Here is a 20324-nt window from a genome sequence, read left to right as displayed (position 1 = left end):
ATTTGATGGATGGCAGGAGATAGCGCCACTGGAGAAGGGAAAGTCAAGGAACTGAAATATCAGGCAATTAAAAAGATCTATGGGGAAACTGAAATCAAGAATTCTGACAGCAATACTGTCTGATTTTCTGCCTCAATAAAGAATGGAGATGTCCAACTCAGAGGCCTATGGACTCCAAAAAGGGGCTATCAGCCTGAATGGCATGAGATTCAAAGCCTAGGGGTTTTAGGGAAAAGTTAGGAAGTCTGGAGACCACGAAGTTAAATAAGGACAACTACCTCAAATCTAGGCCCACAATAAATGAGGGGAAAAAAAGGTCACCATTTTAAAGAGCTAACAGGGAAGCAGTGTCTTTAGAGGACAGTAACATTTTAGTTAGAATCAAGGAGGAAAACAGGCCTTCCCCAGAGGAGGCTGATGATACAAGATTTTGTTGATAACTGAGGTTGAGAAGACACACAGTTTTCCAGGAGTTGGGGAGGGCTGAATACAGAATCGGCGTAGTAAGATGAGTCTGGGAAATGGAGAGAGGCTCTAGGTGTCCTGAGCTTGCATAGTGACTGATGCTAACAATGGAAGGGGGGACAATGAGATGAAACCTGGTAGTCTCAGCACAGACGGCGGAGATGGGGCTAAGGCAGGGCTTCTTATCCTGGATACTACTGACATTTTTCGGCTAAGTAATATTTTGTTTAGAAGGCTGTCCTGTCCCTTGTGGCTCAGCTGGCAAAGAATCTGCCTGCAATGCAGGAGATCTGGGTTTGATGCCTGGACTGGGAAGATCCCCTAGAGAAGGGAAAGGGTACCCACTCCAGTATTCTGGCCTGGAGAATTCCATGGACTATATATATAGTCCATGGGGTCGCAAAGAGTTGGAAACGACTGAGCAACTTTCACTTTCTTTCACTGTACATTTTATCAAGTGTTTAGCAGGCTTACTGGTATCTACTCACTAGATGCCAGCAGCGCCCCATTCCCAGCTGTAACAACCAAAAATGTCTCCAAGTGTTGCCAATGTCTCCTGAACAGCACAAAAATGGGCCCTAGTGAAGAATTACTGCGCTAAGGGTTAACAATACAGAAAGAGAACAGTTTTGCCCAGATTTTAAAATTATCACACAACTAAGACAGACTTTTGGTGGGGTTTACATTTCTGAGTTTTAACAAAGAGATCTGTGAAACCACCACGGCAATTAGGAGACAGAGCCATCCTATCACCTCAAAAACCTTCCTCACACTATCCCTTTTACAGACACACCCTCCCCCACCCTCTGGGAGCCACTGACATGTCCATCGTTATCATTTGCATTTTCAAGAATGTCACATAAATGGAATCATACAGTATATAACCTTTTGAGACTGGTGCTTTTGCTAAGCGTAAGTAGTGCCTTTGAGATTGATAGTAGTAGTTATCTGTATCAATCATTCATTCCATTTTGGGGTTCCCCTTTCACTATTTTATTGACTATTTTAAAATAACAATACTTATTTATTATCTACTATATTCTAAGGCAGAATTTTTAGTACTTTCGTATACTGCTACATTCAACCCTACAACTACTAGCTCATTATTATTACTGTTCTACAGATAAGAAATCAGCACAGAAAGTTCAAATAACTCGCAGTAACATAGCCTATATGTAGCAGAGCCTGAAGTGAAATTCAGGAATTCTAACTAGAGAGCCCATACTCTTAACTGCTATGCTCTCAGCAGTATAGCGAGGCCTACGAGTAAGTAAATAGCAAGGAGGGAAGAGAGGTGGTAGAGAAATTATATTAGCCTCTAATCAAATCCTGAATCGGGTCTCGTACTTAAAATATCTACTTCAAAAATGTGTATAATTTTTTGAATAAATGTTTGAATGTGTTTTGTATAAAGACTAATGCCAAATGTCCCCCAGAGGAAAAAATACACCAGGAAATAAAATGATCTTATGCAAAATTCAATTGGATTAAAAACTGACATTCCATGAAGGATTAAAAAAACTTTTAAGAGAAGAGAGAACCAAAAAAGGAAAGCTCGTTATCTGTTATGGACCAGGACCACACTGAGCAGGACCTAAGAAACTAGCAGCCACCAGAGTCAGCTCCTTACCTGGTAACGCCCTGCATCCAACACAACCATTTTGGGTGTCACACTATTGCTGGCCTCGTAATCTTGAAGCGGTACATGAGCCTCTGTGAGCTGGATTCCAAAGAGAGTGGCTAGAGAATTACTGATGCAGTACCTTTAAAAAGGAATTCAAAATGTTCATTATCAGAATCTCATCTAATTCATTTAAACAGCAGTCACATTTTAAAAATTTCTAACAATGTGAGAGATATTGTAAATCTTGGAAAAAATAAATTTAGAGATTTGAATAAAAATGGGAATTGGTAGCAGCACATATAAAATTGTACATCAGTGGTAACCAATACTTTGATTAGCAAATATAATATCAGCCTCATTATGAGAGAACAGGAATGGGTGTAAAGATTACCAGAATTCTCATATACTTAAGTCAGGAAGAAACAACACCAGAAGGAGGGCTAATACTTAAACACTTATTCATTCTCAGACCAACTATCAGCAGCTGTATAAAGTGATCAACAGAGCACCTAGAGATCTGAGGCTGCAAGTACCTTCCTGACAAAAGGAGGAGAAAAGGGTCTATATTTTTTGAGCACCTTCACAAGGAAGTGCTGTTCTTAATGACAGTAGGGGATTTTGCTTTCCTATTGGAATCCTAGAAGGAAAAATTCAGCTTAAGTGCCTCTGAAGGGTCAGTCAAATTGCTCAGGTGGTAACTACAACCAACAAGTAGTAACAGTGATAATAAAAGTAACATGATTTTAAAAAGCGCTTGTTTTAAAAGGGAACTGTGGAAACAGAGGTGAGGAGTGATGCATCCTATATGTCAAAGCAACAAGGAAAGTTGCAAAGAATTCAGTGCAGATTAGAGTATTATGAAGACACTCTTAACTTACGCAATTTTCTTGCAAACAGCTAAAGCACAGAAGAGAATATCATTTTCTTCATGCCACTTGCACCTGTACAAAAAAAGACTTTAATATCCTGATCTAATGAGTTTTCATGTGCTAAATTTCAAACTTACTTAGGGTCAGTTTTTCTTAAATGATTCCAATTATTACTCAAATACTAAAATTTCTAATTTAACATACAAAATAGATTTTTTAAAAAACAAGTTTTTTACATTACTTCCTCAGATGCAGATTCATGATATATTGCAAATAACACACAACTATAAAAGACAAATTTTACCTGGAAATAAACTGAGAGTTCAGGAGACATTTAGTGACTATGGTTAGCAAGCATTCATAAAACAAGCATTTAATGAATACATACTACTTACCAGGCTTGTTCTAGGCATTAGGGATACAGCATTGAGTGAAACACACTTAGGCACACAAAACTTACTTTCTAATGGGGAAGTCAGATTAAAGATATGTAGATATAACATACAGTAAGTTAGATGATAAGTTCTAAGAAGGAAAAAAAAAAAAAGGTGATATGAAATGCTACAGAAGGGTGACATTTTAGATAAGTTAGGCAGGGAAGGTATGACTAGAAAGTGGATGTTTGAGTGAAGACTTCAGGCAGTGATGTTAAAATGACCAACAACATACATACAAGAACCACTATAAACCTGCATATATCTTTCCCCCGAGTGCCAAAGTCTATTGAGACTCAGAACAGCATTACCTGCAAAATACTGGGTTGGCCAAAAAGTTTGTCTGGGGCTTTCTGAAAGACGAACAAACTGTTTGGCCAATCCAATAGGAGGCTTGCCTCAACTTAGCATGAATCTCCATTTAAAAATTATAAAGACGGTAAACAGTAAGTACTGCATGTCTATCTACTAACCACTAAAGATAAGGAGAAGGGAATAATCTCATTTATCATTACATCAGAAAGAATAAAAAATACCTAAAAATAAACCTACCTAAGGAGGCAAAAGGACTGAAGTTCAAAAACTAGAAGATACTGATTAAAAAATCTAAGATGACAACAACAAACAGAAATATAAACCATGTTATTGGCCTAGAAGAATCAATATTGTCAAAATACCACCTCAGTCTACTGATTCAACACAATCCCTGTCAAATTACCAATGGAAGATCAAGCACAAAAGACTTAATATTTTATGGAAATACAAAAGACCCCAAACAGCCAAAGCAATCCTGAGAGAAAAACAGAGCTGGAGAAATAAGATTCCTTGATTCAGACTATACTATAAAGCTACAGTCATCATGAACAGTATGAAAAGACAAAAAGATACGAAATTGAGAGATGAACTCTCCAGCTGGGTAGGTGCCCTAATATGCTACTGGGAAGAGTGGAGCAATAGCTCCAGAAGCAATGAAGAGGCTGAGCCAAAGCGGAAACAATGCCCAGCGATGGATGTGTCTGGTGGTAAAAGTCAAGTCCGATGCTATAAAGAATAATAATGCGTAGGAACCTGAAATGTTAGGTCCATGAGTCAAGATTAAATGAATGTAGTCAAACAGAAGATGGCAAAACTGAACACTGACATTTTAGAAAGCAGTAAACTAAAATGGAAAGGAATATGCGAATTAATTCAGATGATCATTATATCTAAAACTGTGGCCAAGAATACCTTAAAGGAATGGAGTAGCCCTCATAGTCAACAAAGGAGTCCAAAATGCAGTACTTGGTGTCATCTCAAAAATGCTAGAATGATCTCAGCTCAATTCCAAGGCAAACCATTCAATATCACAGTTCAGTTCAGTTCAGTCGCTCAGTCGTGTCTGACTCTTTGTGATCCCATGAATTGCAGCACACCAGGCCTCCCTACCATCACCAATTCCAGGAGTTCACTTAAACTCACGTCCATCGAGTCGGTGATGACATCCAGCCATCTCATCCTCTGTCGTCTTCCTTCTCCTCCTGCCCCCAATCCCTCCCAGCATCAGGGTCTTTTCCAATGAGTCAACTCTTCGCATGAGGTGGCCAGAGTATTGGAGTTTCAGCTTCAGCATCAGTCCTTCCAATGAACACCCAGGACTGATCTCCTTTAGGATGGACTGGTTGGATCTCCTTGCTGTCCAAGGGACTCTCAAGAGTCTTCTCCAACACCACAGTTCAAAAGCATCAATTCTTTGGTGCTCAGCTTTCATCACAGTCCAACTCTCACATCCATACATGACCACTGGAAAAACCATAGCCTTGACTAGACGGACCTTTGTTGGCAAAGTAATAGCTCTGCTTTTCAATATGCTGTCTAGGTTGGTCATAACTTTCCTTCCAAGGAGTAAGCGTCTTTTAATTTCCTGGCTTCAATCACCATCTGCAGTGATTTTGGAGCCCCCAAAAATAAAGTCTGACACAGTTTCCACTCTTTCCCCATCTATTTCCCATGAAGTAATGGGACCAGATGCCATGATCTTAGTTTTCTGAATGTTGAGTTTTAAGCCAGCTTTTTCACTCTCCTCTTTCACTTTCATCAAGAGGCTCTTTAGTTCCTCTTCACTTTCTGCCATAAGGGTGGTGTCATCTGCATATCTGAGGTTATTGATATTTCTCCCAGCAATCTTGATCCAGCTTGTGTTTCTTCCAGCCCAGCGTTTCTCATGATGTAATCTGAATGTAAGTTAAATAAGCAGGGTGACAATATACAGCCTTGACGTACTCCTTTTCCTATTTGGAACCAGTCTGTTGTCCAAGTCAATGACCCAATCACTGATGCTGAAGAACATGAAGCTGAACGGTTCTATGATGGCCTACAGAACCTACTGGAACTAACACCCAAAAAGGTGTCCTTTCATCACAGGGGACTGGAGTGCGGAAGAAGGAAGTCACCTGGAATTACAGGCAAGTTTGACCTTGGAGTACAAAATGAAGCAGGGCAAAGGCTAACAGAGTTTTGCCAAGAGAACACACTGGTCATAGAAAACACTCTTTTCCTGCAACACAAGAGGCGATTCCACACATGGACATCACCAGATGGTCAATACTGACATCAGACTGATTATATTCTTTGTAGCCAAAGATGGAGAAGCTCTATACAGTCAGCAAAAACAAGACCTGGAGCTGACTATGGTTCAGATCATAAGCTCCTTATAGCAAAATTCAGGCTCAAGCTGAATAAAGTAGGGAGAACCACTAAGACATTCAGGAATGACCTAAATCAAATCCCTTATGCTTATACAGTGGAGGTGATTAACAGACTCAAGGGACCAGATCTGGTAGAGGAGTGCCTGAAGAACCATGGACAGAGGTTCATGACACTGTACAGGAGGTGGTGACCAAAACCATCCCCAAGAAAGAGAAATGCAAAAAGGCAAAATGGTTGTCTGAGGGGGCTTTACAAATAGCTGAGAAAAGAAGTGAAAGGCAAAGGAGAAAGGGAAAGATATACCCAACTGAATGCAGAGTTCCAGATAATAGTAAGGAGATATAAGAAAGCCTTCTTAAGTGAGCAATGCAAAGAAATAGAGGAATATAACAGAATGGGAAAGACTAGAGATCTCTTTAAGCAAAATGGAGGCATTTCATGCACAGATGGGCACAATAAAGGACAAAAACGGCAAGGACCTAACAGAAGCAGAAGAGGTTAAGAAGAGGTGGCAAGACGAAACAGAAGATCTGTACAAAAAAAGCTCTTAATGACCCAGATAACTATGATGGTGTGATCACTCACCTAGAGCTAGACATCCTGGAGTGTGAAGTCAAGTGGGCCTTAGAAAGCATTACTATGAACAAAGCTAGTGGAGGTGATGCCTTTCCAGCTAAGCTATTTCAAATCCTTAAAGATAATGTTCTGAAAGTGCTGCACTCATTATGCCAGCAAATTTGGAAAACTCAGCAGTGTTCACGGGAGTGGAAAGTGTCGGTTTTCATTCCAATCCCAAAGAAAGGCAATGCCAAAGAATGTACAATTACTGTACAATTGTACTCATTTTACACGCCAGCTAGATTATGCTCAAAATCGTTCAAGCTAGACTTCAAGAGTATGTGAATTGAGAACTTCCAGATGTACAAGCTGGATCTGGAAAAGGCAGAGGAACCAGATCTCAAATTGCCAACATACTCTGGATCATAGAAAAAGCAAGGGAATTTAAAAAAAAACACCTACTTCTGCTTCTCTGACTATGCTAAAGCCTTTGACTGTGTGTATCACAACAAACTGGAATATTCTTAATGAGATGGGAATCTCAGACCACATTACACGCCTCCTGAGAAACCTGTACACATGACGAGAAACAACAGTTAGAACTGAACATGGAACAACGGACTGGTTCCAAACTAGGAAAGGACTATATCAAGACTATATGCTGTCACACTGCTGATTTAACATACAAAGCAGAGTACATCCTGCAAAATGCTGGGGTGGATGAATCACAACCTGGAATCAAGATTGCTGGGAGAAATATCAACAACCACAGGTTTGCAGATGATATCACTTTAACAGCAGAAAGTGAAGAGGAACTGAAGAGCCTCTTGATGAAGGTGAAAGAGGAGAGTGAAAAAGCTGGCTTGAAACTCAACATGCAAAAAACAAAGATCATGACATCCAGTCCCATCACTTCATGGCAAATAGATGGGGAAACAGTGACAGACTTTATTTTCTTGGGCTCCAAATCACTGCAGACGGTGACTGCAGCCACAAAATTTAAAGATGCTTGCTCTCAGGAAGAACAGCTACAATAAACCTGCTGCTGCTAAGCTGCTAAGTCACTTCAGTCATGTCTGACTCTGTGGGACCCCATAGACCGCAGCCCGCCAGGCTCCCCCATCCCTGGGATTCTCGAGGCAAGAACACTGGAGTGGGTTGCCATTTCCTTCTCCAATCCATGAAAGTGAAAACTGAAAGTGAAGTCGTTCAGTCGTGTCTGACTCCTAGCGACCCCACGGACTGCAGCCTACCAGGCTCCTCCATCCATGGGATTTTCCAGGCAAGAGTACTGGAGTGGGGTGCCATAGCCTTCTCACAACACACCTAGACAGTGTATTAAAAAGTATAGAAATCACTTTGCTGACAAAGGTCCATCTAGTCAAAGCTATGGTTTTTCCAGTACTCATGTATGGATGTGAGAGTTGAACCATAAGGAAGGCTGAGTACTGAAGAATCGATGCCTTTGAACTGTGGTACAGGAGAAGACCCTTGAGAGTCCTTTGAACATCAATGAGATCAAACCAGGCAATCCTAAAGGAAATCAACCTTGAATATGCTAAAGCTCCAATACTTTGGGCACCTGATGTGAAGAGTCAACTCACTGGAAAGACCCTGATTCTGGGGAAGATTGAGGGCAAAGGAGAAACAGAAACAGAGGATAAGATGGTTGGGTGGCATCACTGACTCAATGGACGTGAGTTTGAGCAAACTCTGGGAGACAGTGAAGGACAGGGACACCTGGCGTGCTGCAGTCCATGGGAGCGCATACAGTTGGACACGACTTAGCGACTGAACAGTAACAACAACAATAAATGGCACAAGTAGAGAGTTATAGATCAACTGAACAGGACAGAAAGCCCAAAAATAAACCCACACACCTAGATCAATTAATTTACAGCAGGAGGCAAGACAGAATCCCATGAACAGTTTGCCTTGAGAACCCCAGGAAGAGTATGAAAAGGCAAAAAGACAGGACACTGAAAGAGGAACTCCCCAGCTCAGCAGGTACCCAATATGCTACTGGAGATCAGTGGAGAAATAACTCTAGAAAGAATGAAGAGATGGAGCCAAAGCAAAAACAACACTCCATTCTGGATGTGACTGGTGATGGAGGTAAGGTTTGAAGCTGTAAAGAGCAATATTGCATAGGAACCTGGAATGTTAGGTCCATGAATCAAGGCAAATTGGAAATGGTCAAACAGGAGATGGTAAGACTGAACACTGATTTTAGGAATCAATGAACTAAAATGGACTGGAATGGGTGAATTTAACTCAGATGACTATTATATCTACTACTGTGGGCAAGAATCCCTTAGAAGAAATGGAGTAGCCGTCATAGTCAACAAGAGTCTGAAATGCAGTACTTGGATGCAATCTCAAAAACGACAGAATGACCTCTGTTCATTTCCAAGGCAAACCATTCAATATCACAATAATACTAGTCTATGCCCTGACCAGTAATGCTGAACAAGCTGAAGTTGAACAGTTCTATGAAGACCTACAAGACTTTCTAGAACTAATACCCAAAAACAATGTCCTTTTCATTATAGGGGACTGGAATGAAAAAGTAGGAAGTTAAGATATACCTGGAGTAACAGGCAAATTTTGCCTTGGAGTACAGAATGAAGTAGCTGCTACTGCTGCTAAGTCACTTCAGTCATGTCCGACTCTGTGCGACCCCATAGATGGCAGCCCACTAGGCTCCTCTGTCCCTGGGATCCTCCAGACAAGAATACTGGAGTGGGTTGCCATTTCCTTCTCCAACAGAATGAAATAGAGCAAAGGCTAATACAATCTGCCAAGAAAATGCACTGGTCATAGCAAACACTCTCTTCCAACAACACATAAGACTCCACAGATGGACATCACCAGATGGTCAACACTGAAATCAGATTGATTATATTCTTTGCAGCCAAAGATGGAGACACTCTATACAGTCACCAAAAACAAGACCGGGAGCTGACTGTGGCTCAGATCATGAACTTGTTATTGTCAAATTCATACTTAAACTCAAGAAAGCAGGGAAACCCACTAGACCATTCAGGTACAACCTAAATCAAATCCCTTATGATTATACAGTGGAAGTGAGAGATAGATTCAAGGGATTAGATATGATAGAGTGCCTGATGAAATATGGATGGAGGTGTGTAACACTGTACAGGAGGCAGTGATCAAGACCATTCCCAAGAAAAAGAAATGCATGAAGCAAAATGGTTGTCTGAGGAGGCCTTACAAATAACCATGAAAAGAAGAGAAGCAAAAGGCAAAGGAGAAAATGAAAGATACATCCATCTAAATGGAGAGTTCTAAAGAATAGCAAGGAGAGATAAGAAAGCCTTCCTCAGCGATCAATGCAAAGAATAGAGGAAAACAATAGAACAAAAGACTAGAGATCTCTTCAAGAAAATTAGAGATACCAAGGGAACATTTCATGCAAAGATGGGCTCGATAAAGGACAGAAATGGTATGGACCTAAGAGAAGCTGAACATATTAAGAAGAGGTGGCAGGAATACACAAAAGAACTGTACAAAAAAGATCTTCATGACCAAGATAATCACAATGGTGTGATCACTCACCTAGAGCCAGACATCCTGGAATATGAAGTCAAGTTGGCCTTAGAAAGCATCACTATGAACAAAGCTAGTGGAGGTGATGGAATTCCCGTTGAGCTATTTCAAATTCTGAAAGATGATGCTGTGAAAGTGCTGCACTCAATATGCCAGCAAATTTGGAAAACTCAGCAGTGGCCACAGGACTAGAAAAGGTCAGTTTTCATTCCAATCTCAAAGAAAGGCAATGCCAAAGAATGCTCAAACTACTGCACAATTGCACTCATCTCACACGCTAGTAAAGTAATGCTCAAAATTCTCCAAGCCAGGCTTCAACAGTACGTGAACTGTGGATTTCCAGATATTCAAGCTGGATTTAGAGAAGGCAGAGGAACCAGAGATCAAATTGCCAACAGTTGCTGGATCATCGAAAAAGCAAGAGACTTCCAGAAAAACATCTATTTCTGCTTACCGACTGTGCCAAAGCCTTTGACTGTGTGGATCACAATAAACTGTGGAAAATTCTTACAGAGATGGGAATACCAGTCCACCTGACCTGCCTCCTGAGAAATCTGAGTGCAGGTCAAGAAGTAACAGTTAGAACTGGACATGGAACAGATTGGTTCCAAATCAGGAAAGGAGTACGTCAAGGCTGTATATTGTCACCCTGCTTATTTAACTTATATGCAGAATACATCATGAGAAATGCTGGACTGGATGAAGCACAAGCTGGAATCAAGATTCCAGGGAGAAATATCAGTAACCTCAGATATGCAGATGACATCACCCTTATGGCAGAGTGAAGAGGAGGAACCAAAGAGCCTCTTAATGAAAGTGAAAGAGGAGAGTGAAAAAGTTGGCTTAAAACTCAACATTCAGAAAACTAAGATCACGGCATCTGGTGCCATCACTTCATGGCAAACAGATGGGAAAACAGTGGAAACAGTGAGAAGACTTCATTTTGGGGGGCTCTAAAATCACTGCAGATGGTGACTGCAGCCATGAAATTAAAAGACGCTTGCTCCTTGGAAGAAAAGTTATGACCAACCTAGATAGCATATTAAAAAGCAGAGACATTATTTTGCCAGCAAAGATCCATTTAGTCAGTGTTATGGTTTTTCCAGTAGTCATGTATGGATGTGAGAGTTGGACTATAGAGAAAGCTGAGCACTGAAGAATTGGTGCTTTTGAACTGTGGTGTTGGAGCAGACTCTTGAGAGTCCCTTGGACTGCAAGGAGATCCAACCAGTCCATCCTTAAAGAAATCAGTCCCAAATAATCATTGGAAGGACTGATGCTGAAACTGAAACTCCAATACTTTGGCCACCTGAGGGCAAATAATTGACTCTTGGAAAAGACCCTGATTCTGGGAAAGACTGAAGGAAGGAGGAGAAGGGGACGACAGAGGATGAGACGGTTGGTTGGCATCACTGACTCAGCGTACATGAGTTTGAGTAAACTCTGGGAGTTGGTGATGGACAGGGAGGCCTGGTGTGCTGCAGTCCATGGGGTCGCAGAGTCGGACATGACTGAGCAACTGAACTGAACTGAAGGAGGCAAAAATATATAATGGAGAAAAGATAGTCTCTTCATTGAGAGGTGCTGGGAAAACTGGAATGTAGAGGAAATGAAATTAGAACATTCTCTAACATCATACATAAAAATAAAATGGATTAAAGACCTCAATGTAAGACCAACTATTATAAACTTAGAAGAAAACACAGGTAGAACAACTCTTACATAAAAATCACCACAATCTCTCTTCTGACCCACCTCATATAGAAAATAAAAACAAAAAGAATAACTGGGACCTGATGAAACCTAAAAGTTTTTGCACAGCAAAGAAAGTCATAAACAAGACAAAAAGACAACACCCAGAATGTGAGAAAATATTTGCAAACAAAGCAACCAACAAGGGATTAATCTTCAAAATATACAAACAGCTCTTGCAAGTTCAGTATCAAAACCAAACAACCTAACCAAAAAATGGGCAGAAGACCTAAACAGAAAGTTCTCCAAAGAAGACATAAAGATGGCCAACAAACACATTAAAATATGCTCAGTATCACTAACTGTTGGAGAAATGCAAAGCAAAACTATGAAGAGGTTTCACCTCACACTGGTCAGAATGGCCATCATCAAAAATTCTACAAACAATAAATGCTGGAGAGGGTGTGGAGAAAAGGGAACGCTCATACACTGTTGGTGGGGAACGTAAGTTGGTATAACCACTTTGGAGAAGAGGATGAAGGTTCCTTAAAAACGCTAAAGACAGACCTACCATATGATCCTACAATCCTACTCCTGGGCGTATTTCCAGAGAAAATGATATTTCAGAAAGATACACGTGCCCCAGTGTTCACTGCAGCACTATTTCCAACAGCCAGGACACAGAAGCAACCTAAATGTCCATTAACAGAAGCATGGACAAAAATCGTGATACACACACACAATGAAATATTACTCAGCCATAAAGAGTGAAATGATGCCATGTGCAGTAACATGGATGGCCTAGATATTATCATATCTAAGTGAAGTAAGCCAGAGAAAGACAAATATTATATGACATTTGCCCATTTAAGTGTATGTGGAATCTAAAAAAAATATAAAAATGTACTTATTTATAAAACAGAAACAGACACACGGAGCTAGAAAATAAACTTACAATTACCTAAGGGGAAAGGTGAGGGTGGAGAGATAAATTAGAAGGCTAGGATTAACACATACACACTATTGTGTACCAGAGAGAGAACCAAGGAGGACCTACTGTACAGCACGGGAAATTCTACTCAATACTCTGTAATAATTTATATGGGAAACAGAATCTGAAAAAGAATAGATACATGTATCTATAACTGTATCACCAGGTTGTACACCTGAAACTAACTCAACCTTATAAGTTAACTACACTCCAGTAAGAAACAAACAAAAGAAAACTAAATCTAGTTCTCACGTGTCCATGTGGAATCAAGAAATTTTAAGTTTCCAGTTAGTTTTGCCCCTTGTTCAGATCTTAATTCCCAAGAGCACCTACTTAATATACACATTTTCCATTGGAGATCGTATTTTAAGTGAAAGCAATTAAAAATATTATAACAACAACAAAAACCCCAGAAAAATCTGACTCCAGGGAAAAATGTCTCCAAATCTCATCATACTGTTAAAAAGGACATTATTTTGATCTGGTTTTATTTATACTTACTGATCTTCCTCCAAATTATCCCAAAAGATGAATGTATCTTCTAGTAAAGGACTATTCATTCTAAAAACTGTCAATAATCAGAACTTTGTATACTGTTATGCTAATATGCATTATGCAACCTCAAATCTAGCTTCAACTTTAATACATTTCCAATGTGCTTCCTTTACGAAGTTCCACTCTCAAGTAATAACATAAGATCATAAGTGAGTATGTCTGTTAAGTCTGCAACTCACTCCCGAAGTTTCAAAACTATCTTATCCATTAAAATTATGTGCAGCATAGAGGACTTTTGCACTCTTCCCTTGATATCCCAAGGTCTCTGATCTCTTTTCCTCTTATTTCAGGGCTAAGTTTCCTCCTTTTCAAGGATAGGCCTGCCTTTCCCTTTCTCAGGAACCACCGTCATCTGACAGTTACTGATGTCCTCTACTCTAGTCAAACTGACTCACTGCTTTTTCTCAATCGGACTTTCTGTGTTTTCAACTCTGAATCACTGCTCAGGCCATGTTATTCTTTTGGAAAGGTCCTCCCTTTAACCCAAACTTCTGCTCATAGAAATTCTATGGCAGATTCATTTTGATATTTGACAAAACTAATACAATTTGTAAAGTTTAAAAATAAAATAAAATTAAAAAAAATCATAAATATCAAAAAAAAAAGAAATTCTATCCATCTTTCCAGAAGAAGTAAAACATTTATTCTATAAAGTACTTCATATATTAAATACATGAGGCAATTCCTCCCTCATGTGATTTATCATAATCTTCTGAAATTCTTTAAGAATTTTCAGAAATTATCATATATAACTCACACATAATGTGCTTTACTGCTCTTATCAGACAGGAGACTCTGAGGGCAAGGGCAATCCTGTTACTCTTTCCCTTGTTTCCCACAGAACCTAGTCTCATGCCTTACATACAGAAGTTTTATTTGTTAAATATCAAAACCTCAAGTTGGACTAAGAAAAAGCTTCTCAAGTGATGTCAAAATAGAAAACTGCACCTCTTAAAATTATGAATGCTTCTGGCTCAGGATGCCTACATTTCTCTCCTCTTGCTCTTAAGACCCTATCAAAATGAAAGTCGAACAGTCATAGTAGTAGATGCCCACAATAAAGGAGAAAACAGGAAGAGGCCTCCAAGGAAGAGAGTTTAACAAATCTGTAGGATATAGAAAGTAAATGAAGGAGTGATAACCGATGGAACTAGACAAACGAAGTCCCAGCCTTCAGTGCTCAGGGAATAGGCAGCACAGACGCGAATCTACCTATGGACCTCTGGAGAAGCTCTGAACTCATGGACATGTCCCTGGCCAGAGAGCAGAGGCAAGCTATGAGACTGGACTTCTTCTGTACAGAGAACAGTTAACTTCCCTGACTCCATGCACAGAAGTGACCTGTTCTTGGAGAAGTAGGCAGCAGGCATGGGTGCTGGAAACCAGGGAAAAACCCTCACGATTCTGGAGTTCATGATTCCACCTCCAGCTTTACAACCAGCTCCTTGTCTGCTTTCCCTTAGCAAAGCTTGGTCAGTTGACAGTCCCCACTGGACAACACAGATCACTTATTCTGTGAGCACTTATTTACAGCCTCATTCTAAAATGTTAACAGAGCCAAGGACAATCAGACATTTAAGGAAAGCCTGCAACACAAGAAAGGTCCACATAGGAAGATCACAGGGAGATGGAGAAGGAGAGGGAAGCCCGGAGTGCTGCAATTCATGGGTTCGCAGGGTCAGACACGACTGAGTGACTCAATAACAAGAGGAGGATCACAACTCCCAACCCAAAAGGATGAGATAATCCAGGGAAACAAAGCAAGCTAACACTTCTGCCCCACCAACAAGCACCCCAGTGAGATTTGTGAAATTACTGCATCTATAATCCTAGGTTTTCTCTTCATCTCTTCAACCCTCATTAACACTGATGATTGGCTATGATGATTTATATAGACAGCAACGGTGGGCTGAAAGGTTCTAGAAGATCAAAAAGTCAATCTCTCCCCAGCTTGAAAATGTCAGAGTTTGTGAGGGCTCTGTGCTGGGCTCTCTTCTCTCTGCATCCTCTGCCTAGATGATCTCATCTATACTCTGTAAGATCCATTTAGGCAGAGGATTTGGCTTTCTTCATTGCATCTTCAGTATCCAGAACAGTGCCTGAAATATAGTGAAACGAATGCTGACATTATCCAAACTTTTCCACTGAGTTCTAGGCCAGAACGACCAGCTGCTTATATACTATTTCTAGAACTTGCCTCACCAGGGCCTCAACATATTCTAAACTTCCTCCTCTTTCACTTCCTCCTCTACTCTGAGGTCTACACTAGAAACCTGTGCACTGCCTTTAGGTCTTCCTCTTTTCATCCTCTCTTCCTGTACCCAGCCCATCAGCAAGGTCCACTGATTTTGACCAATCTGACAGCTACTTACTCAGCCCTAACTTTGCTGTCATCATCCTTGTTCAAGTCATTTCTTACATGGACCAGAGAAATAACTAATAAGTACAGGCTCAATACCGTCTTTCTTGACCTCTCCTAATACATTTGTTAAATACTCACAAATTTTTAGAAATCTTAGCTAATCCTGTTGATTCTCTAATTTGATAAAATTCTTTCCCTTAGCTAACAAGGCCCTATCTTTACGGTCCTTGCTTATTGCTTCCATCTCATCTTATGAAATCTCCCCTTTGCTCACTAACTCTCCAGTGGGACACACAGATTGTCTAACAGCTTCCAGTAAACACCAAGTTTTCACCTCAAGGTCTTTGCAACCCTCTGCTCAGGATGCTGTTCCTTCTATTTTTAGCAAGGCTGTTTCTCTCCTCTTGCTTAAGATCTCAGTTTTAATGTTAAGTTATCAAAAAAGTCTCCTTAACATTCTAGGAAGCAGTCTACCTTTCTGCACAGTATTTCTTACTATAGTACCCTGCTGACTTCCTTATCACTGATCACAGTTAAAACCACTTTTTTTTTTTTTTTACAGGATGTTTCTCTTTCCCACTTAACTGTGAGCTGCATGAAAGCAGAGACCGTATTAATCTCATTCACCACTATATGTTTGGTAAGTGCCTAGGACACTTACTGGGACATGCTTAGTAAATATTTGTTGATTAAATAAAAGCTGCCTTGTTTCAGTCAGCAGGTCACAGTCAAAGGACAATTATGACAGGAAACAACAAGGAGAATGGGGGGAATTTATAAAAGTTATAAATACTCTAGCCTTCAAAATAACATGATTGTCATTAACAGCCTGTTTAAGACTCTTGCTACTGTTTTTATGCAACTGTATTCAATTTCACCAATATAAAACCCACCCATTTCTCCTGGAGGTAGAGACAATATTTATCAAAAATTTAGTACAAATTTTCATAAACTTTAAGAAGTTTAAGAGCAGTGTTTGAAATGAGTCATATCTAGCTTATATGAACTGAGTCCTATCAGCTTATATTAACTAACAGATTCTAACAACAGTTTCTGTTGTCCACTAAAACCAGAACTCCTTTGTAAGATACCATTTGAAATCTTCTGAATATATGTATTCAGAATCATACGACATTATGAAGCTCAGGAAAAGGCAGATCCATCCTTTCCAAAGAAATGTGTCATTACAGTGCTTAAAGTTCTATGTAATGGTTCTGTCTTTAATAGGATCCCATGGCACAGACCCCCCAAAACGCCTTACACCAAAGCGACACTATTCCTGTTGCAGCCCGTACATAATCTGAGACTCAACTCTGTTTCTTCAATTCTAAAATTATTTTTTCACATTTTAACTGAAGGTGAAATGCAACATACAAAGTAAAGCATTCTATAATTGCTACTGGTCAGTCTAGAAATAGTTGAAATTGCCTAAACAAGTACAAATTTTTTATTTTTCAAAGAAGTCATATGTAGTATTTTTATTTTTATTGCAGTATAGTTGATTTACAATATTGTGTGAGTTTTAGGTACACAGCATAGTGATTTGGTATTTTCACAGATTATATTCCATTACAGGTTATTACTAGATAATGGTATAGTAATTCCCTGTGCCATACAGTATATCCTTGTTGTGTATCTATTATGTATATATTAGTTTGAATCTGATCATCCCATACTCCTAAATTTCTTCCTCCTTCACCCTCTTTCCCTTTGGTAACCACTCTAGTCTGCCTTCTGTATCTGTGACTCTGTTTCTCATTTGAATATATATTTGCTTATTATTCTTGATTATCTAACAACTGTAATCTTTCAAAATTTTAGTCAATAAACCATTGAGAAAATATTGATTTGTCTCTGAAATCTTCTATTGATATTATCTCACAAGATCAAGAAAGAACCAGCATCAAAATCTGCATAAAAGGTGTCTATCACTGGCTTGGTAGAAAATCCTGAGATAATAGTGCAGTTATCTTTTAAGAAATGCTGCACTACCACTCTGGATGGCACAGAGACAGTAAAGTCTAAAAACACAGACAATGATTCTGGATATGAAATTTTAGGCATACTTTAGTGAGTGGCTGAGGCAATGGTATATAAATCTAAATATCCTAATACATCATCCATAAACTTAAAGCCTAACAAGAATAAACCAAACAAAGTACAGGCCTGCAGCATAACTAAGAGAACATTATAAGACTACAAGCATCAGTTACCTATAAATAGAGGGAAAAAAACCACCTCTTAATTTCCAATGGAGTCATTTCTCAAGTTCACACCCAAGCCTTTACATAACTTCATATAGAGAGTGGAGCCCAGAAAACATGAGGGAAGAGAGAAGGGAAATGAAGAGCCCAAGATTAAATCATAATCATTCCCACAATGAAGAGGTCCATAAATATTCAGAATCCTGGTAAGATCAGAGCACTGACTACAGGAAAGGGATTTAAAAGTGCGTGAAGACTCTAGAAGGCGGCCTGGAAGGCAATGTTTCTAGGCAGCAGAAGGCAAGAGGAAAAAGTCCTTCAGAGATTGTGTGAGGGGTAAAAAAGCAAAGAGGGGGAAATTTAATATTTTCCAGAACAAGGAAAGCAGAAGAAAAAAAAAAAAGTAAAGAAATAACCACACCCCCACCGCCCTGAAAGCATTCAAAGAAACCATACTTTATTTTACACTGACAGAAGAGGGAGCACTTAAACTATACATTTCAAACCACCGGAAATAACCACCTCTGTCCAAGAAATGCAAAGGAACAACACAAAGCCACTGCAGGAGAAAACAGAAAACGAGAATCACTGTCACTGATAACTCTCCCACCCTCACTCCTGCCCAACCCCATCCCCCCCCAAAAAAAACACGAAGGAGAAGAAAACTGTAACGTAACACCATAACAGAACAAGGACTTCCGGGGTGGCTCAGTAGTAAAAAACAACAACATAAAAATCCACCCGCCAATGCAGGAGATGCACGTTTGATCCCTGGGTCAGGAAGATCTCCTGCACAAAGAAAATGGCAACCCACTCCAGTACCTTTGCTTGGGAAATCCCATGGACAGAGGAGCCTGGAGGGTTGCAGTCCATGGGGTTGCAAAGAGTTGGATACTACTTAGCGACCACACACACATTCTACACTGTTATTAATATACGAATTAAATATCCTCAAACAAAAATCCTGATAATATGAAAACATGGCCTAAATAAGAAACTTCAAAACTAAGAACAAAAATAAGACATAAGGGTTGACAAAACTCAGAAAAGAAAAATCATATAGGAAAATAACTGAATTTCAAACTACCTAAGGAAGAACAGATACAAATGAGAAGTGAAAAACTAAAGAAACTGGAAAACTAACATGAGAATAAGAGATTAATGAAAGATGAAACAGGGGTGAGAAAGAGTGACCATAAAGATAGGTAAAATAAACCAAACATACATATATCAGACATCCTTAAGAAAAATGAAATAGAAAAAAATATTACACTACAATCTAAGAAAAATATCCAGAAATAAGACCTGATTCTGCACACTAAAAGGGTTGCCAAAGACCTGGGAAAACTGACCTGCAATAATGAACTCAGAGACATACCCCAGTGAAACTGTTAGACTTTAGGACTTCCCTGGTGGGACAGTGGTGGAGAATCCACCTGCCAAAACAGGAGGCATAGGTTCAATCTCTGTCCAGGAAGAGTCCATATGTGGTGGGGCAACTAAGCTCATGGGCCTCAACTACTGAAGCCCACTCACCCTAGGGCCCATGCTCCGCAACGAGAGCAGCCACCACAGTGAGAAGCCTGTGCACCACAACTAGAGGAAACCCACGCACAGCAGTAAAGACCCAGCACAAGAAGGAATAAATGAATAAATACATTTCTTAAAAAACTATTAGAGTTTAAAGATGAAAAAAAATCATTCTTAAGGTCTCCAGGCAAAAAAGATTTAAAAAAAAAAAAATCAAGAGAATTTAATGACCAAACTTCTAAATAACAACATAAAGCAATAACAGTACAGCTGTATTTTTTAAAAACTCAAGGAAATAAAATGCAAACCAATGGAAAAAGTTTTAAGCACGCAAGAACACAGTTACTGTCATTCCCAAGAGCCCTTGATCAATCTACTAGATCAAGATTCAGCAAACTTGTTCTGTAAAGGCATCAAATAACACAGCAACCACTTTTAACTATAGGAGATGTCCTAAGACACAGGCATAAACAATAGTAATGAGACCACCCCATTTTCAATATAAAACAGATCAAGCAGAGAAAAAACAAAGAGCTAACACAGCTTAAATGACATAATAATGTAGAGCTTACAGGTACTTGTCAAAAGTTGCACCCTGACAAATACATATTGTTCTCATATATCCATAAAACAGTCCAAAAATTGATTATTTAATTTGCAAAACACTGGTAACTTTCATAAGGTAGAAATGTTATAAACAATACTTTGAACAGAATTCAAAGACATTAAAGTTTACTAACAAAAAATCAGAAAGGCTTTCTTTCCATCTGGACATTTAAAAGCCT

General features: G+C 39.5%; 1 protein-coding gene across 3 annotated transcripts in view; it reads right to left on the bottom strand.

Annotated features, from left to right (window-relative positions):
• The window catches only part of MAEL (maelstrom spermatogenic transposon silencer), a 72272-nt gene that overhangs the window by 2161 nt on the left and 49787 nt on the right, over nt 1-20324 (bottom strand). For all 3 annotated transcript variants that reach the window (XM_070363204.1, XM_005909813.2, XM_005909812.3), the window contains 2 exons: nt 2968-3030; nt 2096-2228 (listed from right to left, as the gene is read on the bottom strand). In XM_070363204.1, coding sequence (XP_070219305.1) covers nt 2096-2228; nt 2968-3030 — 196 coding nt within the window. The remainder of the gene's footprint in view (nt 1-2095; nt 2229-2967; nt 3031-20324) is intronic.

Source organism: Bos mutus, chromosome 3 (genome assembly GCF_027580195.1).
Source record: "Bos mutus isolate GX-2022 chromosome 3, NWIPB_WYAK_1.1, whole genome shotgun sequence".
Taxonomy (NCBI): domain Eukaryota; kingdom Metazoa; phylum Chordata; class Mammalia; order Artiodactyla; family Bovidae; genus Bos; species Bos mutus.
Note: the sequence above shows the minus strand (reverse complement) of the source record. Positions and strands in the feature narration are given on the sequence as shown.